Source organism: Rhineura floridana, chromosome 3, assembly GCF_030035675.1.
Source record: "Rhineura floridana isolate rRhiFlo1 chromosome 3, rRhiFlo1.hap2, whole genome shotgun sequence".
NCBI classification, from domain to species: domain Eukaryota; kingdom Metazoa; phylum Chordata; class Lepidosauria; order Squamata; family Rhineuridae; genus Rhineura; species Rhineura floridana.
In genome coordinates, this window is record NC_084482.1 from 63,202,390 (window position 1) to 63,217,816 (window position 15,427).

The window sequence follows — 15,427 nt, forward strand, 5'->3', positions numbered from 1 at the left end:
GTCAAAACCAAAACATTAAACCTGGCCCAGTAGCATATTGACAGCCTGTGCAGCTCTTTTAAGAGTGGTGTAACAAGTACACAGTAGGATACCCATCTCAGTACCTTAGCCCTTGCATCTTGCACTTGCTGCAGCTTCCAGACCAGTCCTAAGGGCAGCCTCACATAGAGCAGATTACAGTGATCCAGTCTTGAGGTTACCAATGCACAAGTCACAATAGCAAAACTATCCTGGTCTGGGAATGGCCATTGCTGGTGCACTAGCTAAAGTTGGCAAAAGGCATTGCGATGGATTATGGCACTGTGATAAAGAAAGACAACATGTTCCAATATCATGTTTCATTACTCTGGGCTTTGCTGTCATAAATCTTACCATGAACTAAAGAGATGCTGCCACCTCATGGGCCAAAATAGCATTGCAATTCTGCAGGAGGACATGGAAGTCTACTCGCTTGACCATGTTGTTGGTGAAATGCACGTACACCCTCATCCCAGACATTGGCATCACTAGGGAGATGGAAGCAAGTTTAGTTTCCTACTTTAATAAGAAAAACCCTTTCCTTTATCGCTGTGGTTCATCTTCCACTGACAGGGACTCCATCTGTGTATATATGACCACATGCAAAATACACACTCTCCTGCAACATATCACCTCTTTGGGCGCAGCTCACTGTGGAAAGGCAGCATACAAGTAAACGCAATCAATCAATCAATCTATATCTTAGTTCAACATACACTTCTTGTTGTAATGAGGTGCATTTCACTAGTTGACTTACTTATTGCAAGTGTCAAACTGGGATAGGCTAAGGATCAGAACAAGCTGGTCAGAACATCCTGCTTTTGGAAATGAGATGTTTTAGAGGAATTGTTAGCAAAGAATTCATCTACTGGTCTTATATCTGCTAAGATCTGCAAACACAAAATAAATCCTCCCTTCATCAGGAGGTCTGTTTCCATGTCTGCTTGTCTAAACATTTTAGTATTTACAGTCATCCTTATCATCTTCTTGCATGTATGTATGCTGTATGCAAAAACATTAAGGCTGCCATCTGTGGGACTTATCTCTGGGTAAATACTACATTTTCATAAGGCTGAAGTATAAGCATAGGTCTGCTTTTTTAAAATTCTGTGTTACTTTTATATTGAAATCTTAATTGACTTTGTCAACTCTTGAAAAGGATATCTTATAATTCTTATCTTACAGTGCAATCCTATGCAGGTCTACTGAGAACCAAGTCCTACTGAGTTCAAAGGGGCTTACTCCAAGGTTGGCGGGTGTGGAACGGCAACTTTTATTCCTTATAACATAAAGAAATATAACTCAAGAAATATAAACTTGGTAGTACTTTAGGATACAAGCAAGATATGGCTCAAGTGTAATGGACTGGACATGAAAAAGCATACCTATACATGCTAGTTCTACATTTCCAGTATAACTGGCTAACCTAGCAATCAAAAAAAGTGCATGGCTATAGAAGAAACATGAAAGAAAATAATTGGCACATACAAGCAAATCTGAGCTTCATCTCTCAAACACTTTTGAGGAAGACAGATAATAATGACTTGTACTTTCAAACCTCTAATTATGTTCTCTTCTGATTTATTTTCTTTCTTTTCCTCTCTCATCACAAATATCATCTCCACTCTGGCCTTTCATGAATCAGAAAAATGATGTAATAGTATATTGCATTGTATTTTTTTAACAACTTGGTTACAGCAATAACCTGCTCACTAAAAAAAAACAAAACCAGCCCTAATATCATTAAGTTACTAGCTAAAGAGACAGAATGGATCCAACTTGTATCCTAAGCTTAAAACAAACACAGCATCTTAACCTTCTGTTTTCTGGATCCTAAAAAATCAAGATATTCCTCTGGTGAGGCTACAATGATTAATCCCAAACCAATTCTGTGATCTTGTAGAAAACAAGACAGGGGTGCAATCAGCACCGGTCATGCAGACAATTGATCTCTGCCTGTGTTTCTATGCCACTGATTTTTAATTTTATTTGCAGCTAACTTTGTTGTTAAGGGAGAATTTTCCATCGCTTCATGCTGATGTGAAGGAGATATAGGATAATCCCCTTTCCACAACAGAGAACTGCAAGGGAGAAGGGGCCTCTGGAGAGAGAAACTTCAAAAACTTCTTGGAAATTGAAAAAGGTCCTATTCAGCTTTGAAGAATATCAGCATGGAGATGGTCACCTAGCAACCTTGAGCAATGTGGCACAGCTTGAATTCCAGAGTGGGAGAAACAATGAATCCTTCCAACCATACTGAGAACTTAAAGCCTGAGGATCATCTCCGGAGAGCAGAAACAGAGCACAAAGAATTGGAAAACACCTAACGAGAGAATACTGGAGCAATGGCAAACACAAGAAGACATGTTGCCAAATGCCCCCCCCCAACCATAAAGGAGAAAGCAAGGGCTAGCCATTGGGCTTTGCTAGTGTAAAGCAAATGCAGCAGCAATTCTAGTGGACGTACTGCTGCAGAACTGAAACAAGAGAGGAGTGAAATGGTCTGGAGAGTAGAGGAAGATGCTCTCTGAGGCCCTCTCTCAACATAGGAAGCTGGTTTATACCAAGTCAGGCTATTAGTTTTGTCTGCTCTGACTGGTGGAAGCTTTCCAGGATTTCAGACCAGGAGTCTTTCCCAGCCCTAGCTTGAGAGGCTGGAAATTAAACATGGGACCTTTTGCATGCAAAGCATGTACTCTGCCAGAGCAATACAGATGCCATTCTTCCCTATCCCATCATGCTATCTGAGATGTTTCATCCTATACTGGTAGCCAAGGCTGGGAAGGTAGAACCCGTGTTTTGTGAGATTGTACTTGCCACTTACATAATCTACAGTGTGCACTCTTTTTGCTTTTTGCCATCAGATTTAATGAAATATAAAATCCCCCTTCCCAGATGTGACTAACACAGAGAACTCATCCTCCCTGCCAATTTATAATGCAGATTTACAAGATTATACTTTAAAGAAACCAAAGCCCTCTGTAGTCTTTTCATAGCTGTTGTTGCTTGAGTGATGAACACCACTACCACCCAAATCACATCTGTCTCCATAGACTGAACCATAAAGCTACGGATCTGGTGCTGCTATGGCACACAAAAAATGGCTGTGAAGCCCAGATCTTATGGGTTGTCCTAATCCACTTCTGTGTCTACATATGCATTTTGTGATTTGGTGGTGATGGTGGTGTTACTTATGTTGTTAAAGACAGAACAGTAGTTGTCCTATATAATCCAAAATGGAAACCATACAGACATGGCACAGACATACCTCCCTTGCAGCATTGACTCCTACACACAAGCAAAGCAGAGGAACAGAGGGAATTGCAGCTCAGAGGTAGATCACATGCTTCAAATTAAGTGATCTCAGGGAGCATCAACGGGAAAGATCTTTGCATGAGACTTTGGAATAAAGGTGCAGGCCAACACAGGTAGCAGGGAGAGTGAAGCCTGCAGTCTGATTCAGCTCATTCTGCTCACAGTGGATTCTCGGGAAATAATTAACCCCACGAAAATGTTTTCAAGCAGTACAAACATTTTTGTATTTTGTTTTGTCCCATAACTGACAAAACCGCATATGCAGTGGAGTGAATGTTTTTACGAGAACAAATCTCAAAGATGCAAAGTGGACAGGGAGCCATTATTCTCTGTGGAAATAAATAATTTAAAAAATTGGCTTGGATCCATCCCTGCTTCCAAGGTTTCTGTCCCGAAGCAAAAATGCCAGCAGTCAGGGCTCCATTTCCATCTTGCTCAGGATCGCTGGTACAGCTTCATGATGTTCGAGTCATGAAGTTTCTTCCACGTCCTCCGTTCCAGATCAAAGTCATGGTTGGCATAAAAGATTAAGCGCTTCCATTTCTTGTCATAATAGTGATCCGAATACTTTTGGTAGCCTTCTGTGATATACCCATAAGCACTTACCTGTGGAAAGCGAAAGGGTCATAATTGGGGAGCTACAGGAGAAAAATTGCAGCAAAAAAGCATGCTGGAAAAGGAGACTTGGGGCCCACACAAAAGATGCCATGGATGATCCATGGCTAGGATCTCCTGCAAAGTTTCAGCATGATTAGCAATTCCATGGAGTGGCTTTAGAGACTGAGGAGGTAATGCACTGGAAGATGTTTAACCCTTTCTTTCCTTGCCCTCTCTTCAGTCTAAAGCAATCCTTGCCCAAAGCTGCTATTAACCACTGAATTGCCTGGGGTGGGGGGATACTGATATAGCCTCTGTACCTCACCCGCTTTCCCCACTACTGAGCTAACAGCAGTGGCTTTTTTGCAGGGGATTCACACTAAAGGAAAAGTAAGGGTTAAAAGGGCTAAACATCCTCTCCCAGAACTATACCTGCCAGATATTTAATAGCAGCCCCAGGATCAGGTCTACTTCAAGGTCTGCATTTCAAAACCAAGCTTATAAATGACAGGCAGTGGGCAAGAAAGTAATTAGTTGACCAGATTATGGCATGCAGAATACTGGTAGAGATGGGGCAAACATTTGTTATTTACAAAATAAATGTGTTACAATCAGGACGAAGTCTCCCAAGAGAAATATTGCCTTCATGTGTAGATTGTGTAACCTTTAAGTACGTGCTACATTTTTGTCTCAGTTATCAAATCAAAATCAGGAACTGTACTTTATTGGTCAGGACAGACAAAAGAAAGTACTGTGTGACAGCTGTGAAAAAGGTGAATTTCATGCTATGGATCATTAGGAAAGATATTGAAAATAATACTGCCAATATCATAAAGCTGTTATATAAATCTATGCTGTGGCCGCATTTGGAATACTCTGTACAGTTCTGGTCGCCTCACCTAAAAAAGGATATTGTAGAATTGGAAAAGGTTCAGAAAAGAGCAAGGGGTTGGAGTGACTCCCTTATGAGGAAAGTTTGCAGCATTTGGGGCTTTTTAGTTTAAAGAAAAGACGAGTAAGAGATGACATGATAGAAGTGTATAAAATTATGCATGGCATTGAGAAAATGGATAGAGAAAAGAGTTTCTCCCTCTCTCATAACACTAGAACTCACGGACACCCAATGAAGCTGAATGTTGGAAAATTCAGGACAGACCAAAACAAAAGTGCTTCTGCATTAGTTAAACTATGGCCAACTTGGATGGCTTTCAAAGAGGATTAGACAAATTCATAGAGGAAAAGGCTATCAGTGGCTTCTAGCCATGATGGCTATGCTCTGTCTCCACTGTCGGAAGCAGTGTGTTTCCAAGTACCAGTTGCCGGAAGCCTCAGGAGGGGAGAGTGTTCTTGCACTCGGGTCCTGCTTGCGGGCTTCCCAGGGGCAACTGGTTGGCCACTGTGAGAACAAGATGCTGGACTAGATGGACCATTGGCCTAATCCAGCAGACTCCTCTTCTTATGTCTTTATGCAAATCAGAAAATAAATACAATTTATTCAGTTTGCATAGTGTAAACTGGATGAACTATTTTTTTCCCTTTCACAAAAAAAGTCAGTGAAGGAAGGCGTGAAGGGAAAGGATGCAAGGAATAGCAAGCAGTGAGGCTTCTGAAGGAAGCAGGGAGATGAGGCCTGGAGGGCATAAGGAAAGACAGGGCAGCAGCCCAGTATCATGTTTTTTTCTCCATCCTGTAGCAGGCAAAATATTGCTTATTTTCAGGTGAGATTCAGTCACATACTGGCAAAGTGAGACTCTGCAGTTAAAGTCTAATCCCAGCTGAGATTAGACAGGCACCCTCTTTGTTGAACTTCAGGTGCATGGCTAAGACTTTCTGGTTCCAGTAAGCATTTAAGATTGCATTTTGTAATAATTTTTATTGTTTCATTTTCTGTATGGTCTGTTTTCATGTACACCACTTAGAAATGCAGATGATTTCTTGGTACATAAATGGCTTAAATAGATAGAGGTTGATTTTGAGCTCTTGCACAACAAACTCATTCCCACTCACCCAACTTTTTGCGATAAGGAATGTGATGAGGAAATGCACTGGAAAGTGTGGGATAAACAATTGTTTAACCACCATTGTATAATCTCCCCACAAACAAAGCATAAAAAATGCCAGTGACGTCTAACCTTTCTGTAAAATTTGTGCAAACCAATCAGGATGAACGCTCAACAAACCAGTCATCTGAAGTGACCTTTATCTCCTGGGCAACACCTTACCTGGTCACAGAGATGGAGTGCAGTTAGTAGAAGGAAGGCACCTGTTGTGGGTCTATAGAGCCGCCAGTAGGATTTGTCTAGAGTTTTGGATTTTAGGAATCTGTAGTAGGATACACAAGAACATTTTTTAAAAAATATATTTTTATTGAGCTTATCAACAAGATACAAAGGTAAGATGAATACAATGAAAGAAAGAAACGAAGATCACATCCAGTTTTGAGACAAAAATATATACTATGACAAAACAAAATGAAATTAATAATTTAAATTAAACAGTAAGGTATAAGCACATAAAATGTATTTGGCTAAATGTGTCTTTTCAAAATGGGGCTAAGAGGGGCTTAGAAAGAGGCAGGTCATATGGCATGTCAGATCACTAATTTGCATGAAGCAGTCCCAGAGGTCAAGACAGATAACATTCTTGAGACGGGACATCTGGGTCTCAATGCTCTTCACCCTTGCCTTTTTGTAAAGTCATGAGTATCCATGTGTTAGGAGACCAGTGCTACCTGTCATGACTATGCAACTTCCCCACATGGAGTGATGAATGAAATTCACTTTTTAAAATTGAATTCCACTGCAATCTCTCAACTGTTTTGTGACTACAGTGTCATTCGGGTGCGTTCAAAGAATTCTTGCAGAAAACACCTGTGGCTCCAGATTGTCAGGTAAGCAATCACATGGGAGGATCAAATACTGGCTGTCTTTTAAGATTAAGGGTGAAACTACCAAGTACCTTGGTAACTACATGTTCCGAAAGTTTGTTTGTTTATTAAATTTATATCCTGCCCTTTTCCCCAAAGGAACTAAGGGCAGTATTTTCCAAGTAGTCACCATACTGTAGGCCACTGGGATTTTCTCTAGCTTTCTCTGATGTGTACATGCATAACTATACAAATTATGGAGCATTATACAGCCACGAGAGTGGCTGCATACTATAGCCAGCATGGATTTTTTGCATTCTGCAATGTTAAATTGAAAATACCCCCCATGCCATTCTGATGCTTCCCACAAGCTCATTTCAAAACAAAACTTTAAAAAACTTATAGTCCTGAACTATGAAACACTTGTTTAACAACCCTCTAAGTTTTCATGGCGATACACAAAACAGTCAGAGAGAATCGAGAGTTTAAAGTGTAAAACAAGAGAAAAACAATCCAGATCCCTTTTGGACTTTTTTCTGTCAGTGACCTTGTAATTTTTTGAAATTAATTAAAAATCAGCCATGTTCACAGAGTACCTGTAATCCTATTACTGACCTTGCCCCATACTCTGACCTTCATCTTCTGCAGTTGAAAAGTTAAAAAATGCCTGGCTGATTTTTAATTAATTTAAGAAATTTAACATTGGAGTCAATTGTAAGTGCAGGCATGCTCAGTAAGTGTCAGTGTTCTAAAAGCCAGACCCACAGCTGTTTGGCTTGGCTAATCAGGTGGCCATACCCACACCACACCAAACATTGATTGCACTTTAGACAGTCATGGCTTCCCACAAAGAATCCTGGGAACTGTCATTTCTGAAGGGTGGTAAGAATTGTGAGGAGACTCCTATTCCCCTGACAGAACTCCAGTGGCCAGAGTGGTTTAACAGTCAGTCCCCCTTCTGGGGACTGTAGCTCTGTGAAAGGAATAGGGCATCTCCTAGCAACTCTCAGCACCCTTCACAAACTACACTTCCCAGGATTCTTTGGGGGAAGGCATGAGTGTCTAAAGTGGAATAATGGTCTGGTGTGGATGTGGGCAGGGATAGCTTTGGTTAACTTTTGGGTGGGAGACTACATGTGCCTGCTGTAGAATAAAAAGTTGGGGAGAACCCTGAAAAACAATGATACTGTTCACAGTGTTTTCCTTTTAGAAAGGAAATGAGATTTCCCTCTGCCCAGTGCCATCTCCTCCCTTCCCCTTTCCTCTCCCCTCCCCCTTCATCTCTACCCCTACTGTCCCTCCCCTTCTCTCCCCTCCTCGCCCCTCCCTCAGGTCAGTTTCATCTTTCCTAACTATGGTTGTACAGGAGTAAATCCCAGTGAACTCAAAAAGCATGCAAATGATCAAACCTGCCCTCCCCTCCTTCTCCCTCCCTCTTGGCCCTTCCCACCCATTCCTTCATCCCTCCCCCTCCCCTTCCAATCCCCTCCCCCCTTCTTGTCCTCCTTCCTCCTTCCCCCTCCCCTCCCTTCCTCCTCCTCCATGGTCAATTTTAACTGTCCTAAGCATGATTGCATGGGAGTAAATCTCACTGAACTAAATAAGCATGCAAATGATCAGACCTGCCTTTCCCCTCCCCTCCTTCCCCTCTCCTCCTCCCCTCCCCTCTTCCTTCTCCCCTGCCTCCCTCCCTCCTGGTCAGTTTCACCTATCCTAAGCATGATTGCACATGAATAAATCCCACTAACACAATAAGTATGCAAATGATCAATCAATTCTCAGCAAACTTGCATAGGATCCCATTTCTTACCTCCTAGATTAAAAAGCAGAGAAAGTCACTAAGAACGTACCTATAGCCCACAGATATTTCTATCAAACTTTAAAAAGCAGGGAAATTGGGCAGCTATAGAGAATACACTAGGGGAGCAGGCTGTTAAATATTTAATATGTATGCTTTTAGTGTTTCTATTGTTATTTTATTGTATTTTATTGTATTGTATTTACTTTATGCTGTGCACCGCCCAGAGAGCCTTTAGCGGTATAAAACTTGAATAAAATAAACAAACAAACAAATAAATAAATAAATAAATAAATATTGTACTGCCCTACAAATTTGTCAAAATGCAAACACAATTTGGGTTGGTCTTTCACAGTCCAATCCACTTCCTGTGTAGCTAGGAAGGATTTGGTAACATGTGCTTCTGAGCATACGGTGAGTGGTGGCAACATCTGCAATCAGCCCAAATAACAGAAACAAGATATGTGCTGTGATGATCTTGTTTTAGCAGGGAGGTAGCAACAATATTAAGACAGTTGTTATAGTTTAGAGTGACAGTCACTTTAAAGTATTATTTACTTTGCAATTTTAGTGAAGCTTCCTATAGTAAATCATTTTCTTTTGCTTCTGTTTCTGTGAATATGTGAAGTACAGCAACACTTCGCATAATTTACACTTTAAAAACTCCAAAAACAATTGTGGAATAATGACTATGGACACGAGGAATGTCTCAGTCAGCACAAGGTATAACAGTGGGAGGTGAAATAAACTCTAGCAAATTTCTAGGTGTGCTCTATGTTTTTAATTGACCATGCCCACCGTTCCTTATGTGGGGTGGTTTAAGCATAGCAAACTGAAAACATGTACCTTGGGCAGGCCAAGTTTGTTAGATTCATTGCTGAAGTAGCAACATATTATAATCAGTCTGATTTTACATCAACTGCAGTTTCAGATTCAACTGTTAATGCACGCAAAATAGAAATAGAACATAACCTCCAATTTGAAACACAAAAGGCTGTCTTCACCATCATATGACATTGACCAATCAAAAAGTTTGAAATTAATAAAAATAAGTTTGACACAGGGTTTTAGGATGAATAATGAGAGAAATATAATGTTCTCTGTAGAAACACAGGAAAGAAGCAAAGTAAGAACACCAACAAACATACAAAAATGTAATTCTCCATCTTTGGAGATGTAGTCCTGATTGCAGGCTCTGCCAGCAGCACTCACCATATACTCACAGGCACATATAACCAAATTTCTCCAAGCTACACAGGAAGTGGATTAGACTGTGAAAGACCAACCCAAATTGTGTTTACATTTTTACAAATTTCTAGGGCAGTACAATACCTCAGAGAGGAGGTCAGGTCTCCTGCTCCCCTGGTGCATTCACTATAGCTGCCCGATTTCCCTGCTTTTTAATATCTATTGGCTATAGGTATGTTCTTAAACTCCAAGGGTTTTTTGCCTATTAGTGAATATGTACTGCAGGCACACATGAATTACACATATTTCCATAATGGGTAATAGAATTCCAAGTTACAACAAAGAAAATGCTGCAACAGGCTAATACAACCTCTTGTGTAGCTAAAACCATGGAATCTTTCTGGGAGGAAGAGCGTGATATAAATTTATTGAATAAATAAATAAAATTAAACCCACATGCACATGGTAACAATATGAAAGACATGTCCCTCCACCTAACATGGGCAGTAGAAGAAACATCTTCTGTTAATTTTCATTAATTTCCCCGTTTTTGCTTTTTCTAGCTGATCACTATGGGTCATTAGGAGCACTTTGTCAGTTGCGGAGGTGGGGTAATTAAATTCTCTGCCCTTAGGAAATGCATCTGTACCAGTACAGCCTTATCATTCATTCCTCCTGCCAGCCACAAAGGAGCATCCAATAGCCCAAGGTAGGCAAGCAGAACATATGATAAAACTGTATATATGCATGGGCTGCTATTATTTCTCCTTTCTTAGTTCTTCAGAAAGAGGCTGTAGCATAATGAGAATGACATTCACAAGTGTGGGAGAATAAAAGAATGGGGGAGGGGAGTGGCTTTTGTCCTAGGAATACAAAACCACTGTTATACATACCCCAACTATCTGAGGGGTAAGGCTTCAGGGGTTCCAGTGCTTACTGTGGGCGTTGGTTTCCTTTGAATTAGGTCACTGGAGACTTACAGTATTTTGCATTTATTTTACTAGTGTACAAGTTGAGCATAGATGGAAATTTCACAGCTTACACCCACTTCAACACACTGCTCCCCCACATCAGATTTCAGCTCCTTCAAAGCTCCAAAGAAATCCCTCAGCTCTGACTTTTTCTCAGACTGACTTAGCTGAAACTCCAAGCTGTTTGCATTTTCAGAGTCACTAAATTAGACCATTCTTTTGGAGAGGAAGGAAAGAAGGGGCCTCCCATTCAAATAAGTAGCAGGTCATTAAGGCTCATCATCACTGTTCTAATTTATCTATCAGTGGATGTGCCTTGGTGAAACCTGCCTGGGAGATTTCAGGCCCACCAACCCTCTCTCCCAGAACCAAGATCCACAGAGCTGGAAAGGATTCCAGGGAGGTCATCTTGACCCCCTCAATCCACAACATTATGTTGAATTGGGCAGGCAGAGAGGCAGGCTGGGATTTCTCTCACATATACCCCCACGTCCAGTTTATCCTTCTGAGAGTGGATTCTGAAATCCATAACCAATTTGTGCCAGAAGAGAAAGGAGTGGATGGGAATAGCTAGCATACATAGTATGGATTTTTAGAGAACATCCATTCTTCCACTGCCCAGGTAATGGAACTACTTATCTACAGCTTGGCCGCACCTTTGTTAGCATTTAAGCATGTTGCTAAAACCTTTTAGTTCCACCATGATTTTGGTTTGGTTTAACTGGCCACAGAGAACAGGATGCTGGACTAGATGGGCCTTTGGCCTGACCCAGCAGGTTCCTCTTATGTTCCCCACCACCACCTTTCTGCGAGGTTAATATTTGGCTTCAGGTTTTAGCTCCTTTTTGTTAATTTAATTTTATTGCTTTATTGCATATTGTTTGAGTTGGCATTGGGAGCCATCTTGGGAGCCAAAAATCAGGATACAAATATTTCAGCCAATAAAATGACCCATTTCACCTCAAGTTTAGCTAGCTATTATTGCTAAACTCTAGAGCCCACCTTGAAAACATAGGTAAAATAAGCTGAAAACACTTAATGGGCCAATGCAAGGGCACTGAGATTATTTGCTAATATCATTTTGCCCATCTTTTATATATACAAAAATGTATTTCTCCATCTTTGGAGATGGCAGGTATTGCCACCACTCACCATATGCTCAGAGGCACATGTTACCAAATTCTAGCTACACAGGAAGTGGATTGGACTGTGAAAGACCAACCCAAATGGTGTTTGCATTTTGACAATTTTTTTTATCATTAATTTTTATTCAAATTTTCAAAAACAAAACAAAACAAAAATACAAATTAAACAATAAAATAAAATGTTGACTTCCGATTTGTCGCAGATCAGTTATAGGTCTACAATATATAACAAACCTGTCTCTTAAATTATATTACAAAATCACTTCCTCCAGTAGTTATCTTAATTAATCATCAAATCTCATAAACATCACCTTATTCTTTCCACAAAAAGTCAAAGAGAGGTTTCAACTCCTTGAGAAATATATCTATCAATTTTTCTCCAAATAAACATGTCAATTAATCCATCTTATCAAATCTGTTAGGTCCAATAATTTCAATAGCCATTCTTCCATTATCAATGCTAATTCCATCTTCCATCTTCCATCCTTGCACCCATAATAATCCTGTTAGGTCCAATAATTTCAGTAGCCATTCTTCCATTATCAGTGTCCCATAATAATCTTGCTGTCTTAGCCATAGTCATATAATAAGAGTCTGATATGAATTTCCTTTATCACAAATATTTCCTTGCCATCAATTCTGAATGTGTTGCTGAAATATTGTTGTAAAGTCATATCTCTATTCTTCTTTTTTACAAAATGCACTGGCACATCTCTTGAAAGTTTTTCCATTGTCACATATCTGTAATTAATTCTATAGATTTTTTCTATGTCAAACTCCATCACATCATTCCAGTCCAGAAATTTATCCAAGACATTGATAACTTTATCTCTGATATCTTCATTAATTTCTTCGGAGACAACGCTGAATTCCAAACAGTAAACTTTATCTCTAATATCCATAAACTCCAAGTCTTTTTCCAGTTCCACATTTGTTCCAATCTCCAGGGCTTGCATCTTCCCTTTAATTTTTCTTTTTTCATCTTCTAATGCTTGACCATTTGTATCTCTGATCTCATCAACCTCCTCTCTCACAAAATCCCCTATTTGTTTAAGCTCCTGCTTCATTTTGCCAAATTCAATTTTCATCTCCTGTCTACCCTGTCTCAGGGTTTGTTTCATTATCTCAATCTCATCCATTATTTTCTGAAACATAGTTACTTCCAGATTCTCAGTCACTTTCTTGATTGCCATTCTTAAAACCACGAAGAAAAAAAAACACTTCTTATTCCAGCAACAAAGGGGTTAATATTCCAAGCCTGATGACATCACAGTGTAGCCAACACAGCCTGCCTTATCTCTTATATGCTCAGAAATGCAAAACAAATTTAGTTCACAGCATCAAAACAGTTAGTGGCATCCAGAACAAGCAGATTCGTCAGAATGAAATAGACCAGAAAAAATAGTCCCAGACATATAATACTCAAAAGCTCATAAATCAGATTTATTATTATTATTTTTCTCCTCGGAATAGAAATCCCTCATCCATTTGTATCTTTAAAATGTACAATTCCAGGCCAGCTTTTTGCAATAAAAAACAAAGATAAGCTATTACGATTTCTTTCCTCCTTAATTTCGTGAATGAAAGAGAAGAGTTATAACTCACCCAGGGATTCTTTATAGCTGATTCATTGACAAATCTCTTTTTGTTGCAACAATTTAAGCCAGATGATAAAAATAGAAAGAAGGATGCTTGCCTGTTAAAATCCGTTTATCTTTAAAGAAAAGATAAACGTGTCGCTTAATCAGTTAGAGCTTGGTTGGAAGTCCGTCCGGCGTTGCTGGCTGAACCTTCTTTCATAAACTAATGAAATCCAGTCCCCCCAACAAACACAAGCTTTTGTGGTTAATCTCTAGGTTTCTCCCTGCCCGGGAGAAAGTCTTTACCAGTCAAAAAAAAAAGCACACGTTCTGGCTGATTTTAAAACTGAAAAAGCTTCTTCTGAGACGAGAGCTCGTCTCAAAGGCAGGCACAGGTGAAGTCACCGTTCCCGGAAGTCCGCATTTTGACAAATTTGTAGGGCAGTACAATATCTCAGAGAGGAGTTCAGGTCTCCTGCTCCCCTGGTGCATTCACTATAGCTGCCCAATTTCCCTGCTTTTTAAAGTTTGATAGAAATATCTGTGGGCTATAGGTACGTTTTTAAACTGCCAGGTTTTTTTTGCCTATTAGTGAATTCCTTCATTGGTTTGCAATTCCACCACATATGACAGAATGATCCCACCACTTCACACCATCTCCAGCATAGTGGAGAGAGGGATTTGTTTATATAACTTTAAAGGTGTCCAATGCCATCGGAGGAGTATTTTAAGTGCTGGTTCTTGGATTTTAGCTGAAGCAGTTTTCACAAGGGGTTTGGACCATATTTGGATCCATTGCTGTTCTTCCATGTTGATGCCCAACTCTTCCTCCCATTTCACTTTAAGACCTAAGGTGTTGCCCATTGTGGCCCCTACAAGTGCTCTGTATTTTGATGTTGCTAGACCTTTTGTCTCGGAGACTGAGCTCATACACATTTTTTCCAATAGTGTGAGAGTGTGTTTAGTATCAGTTCGTTTTCCTAATCTATTCGCTAATGAGCGAACCTGGGCTATATGCAGCCAATTACATCATGTCTGACCTAGTTTTTCACGAAGTACAGCCTCTGATATAGGTTGGCCTCTTACTAGCAGGTCTTGAATCCTATATAAGCCCTTCTTCTCCTATCCTTTATATTGGGCATATTTGTCTTTATCCCCAAATTCAGGCAGATCTAAAAAGGGAATGAGAGGAGAAAGGCTAGGTGCTAATGTTCTTTCCCAGTGTTTCCATACGAGGAATGTTACCTGAAAAAATGGGTTAGAAATTTGTTTGAGTCGTGGCCACAACATGGATAGAGAGGGCCACACTCTAACTGAAGGTACTGTTTTCTCTGTCTCCATGGCAGCCCATAATGTATCTTCTGATTTACTAATTATGTGCAAAAGCTGTTTGAGTTGAAAAGCCTCGTAATATAGTTTTAGATTAGGAACCCCCAAACCCCCCTTGGTTCTGGTTCTGCATCTAGTCATTGCACTACTACTTTTACCCTTTGCGATAAATTTGTCCAGTGCTTTTTGCCATTTACAGAAACATTGATTGGGCATCAAGATCAGAAGTACCTGGAAGAGATACAGCAATTTAGGAAGAATTATCATTTTTATGGCGGCTATCCTGCCCATCCAAGATAGTTTCAAGTGCTGCCAGCTAGCCAGCACTTGGACTATTCCCTTTGTGACTTCATGAAAGTTATGTTGCCTGAGCTGGTTAAGATCCTTAGAGATCACTATCTCCAGATGATGGAAACCACCATGACTTAAGTGAAAGCCTGAGATTGCACTGAACCAATTCTGTTCAGCCAGTGACATATGGAAACATATCATTATGGATTTTGAATAATTGATCTCAAAGCCTGCTACATTGTGAAACTCCTCTAGTGTTTCTTTTATGTAGGGGATAGCCCTAGCTGGATTTTAAAGTATCAGTAGCACATCATCAGCGAACAGAACAA

The 15,427-nt window shown here is 40.1% G+C and overlaps 1 protein-coding gene across 1 annotated transcript in view; it reads right to left on the reverse strand.

Moving 5' to 3' along the window:
- Positions 1 to 2,693: 2,693 nt before the first annotated feature.
- The window catches only part of ST6GALNAC1 (ST6 N-acetylgalactosaminide alpha-2,6-sialyltransferase 1), a 38,813-nt gene continuing 26,079 nt past the window's right edge, over positions 2,694 to 15,427 (reverse strand). Inside the window, exons 8-9 of the mRNA XM_061613380.1 lie at positions 6,153 to 6,252; positions 2,694 to 3,939 (exon numbers count right to left, since the gene is read on the reverse strand). Of these exons, the coding sequence (XP_061469364.1) occupies positions 3,769 to 3,939; positions 6,153 to 6,252 (271 nt within the window). The 3' untranslated portion in view covers positions 2,694 to 3,768. The remainder of the gene's footprint in view (positions 3,940 to 6,152; positions 6,253 to 15,427) is intronic.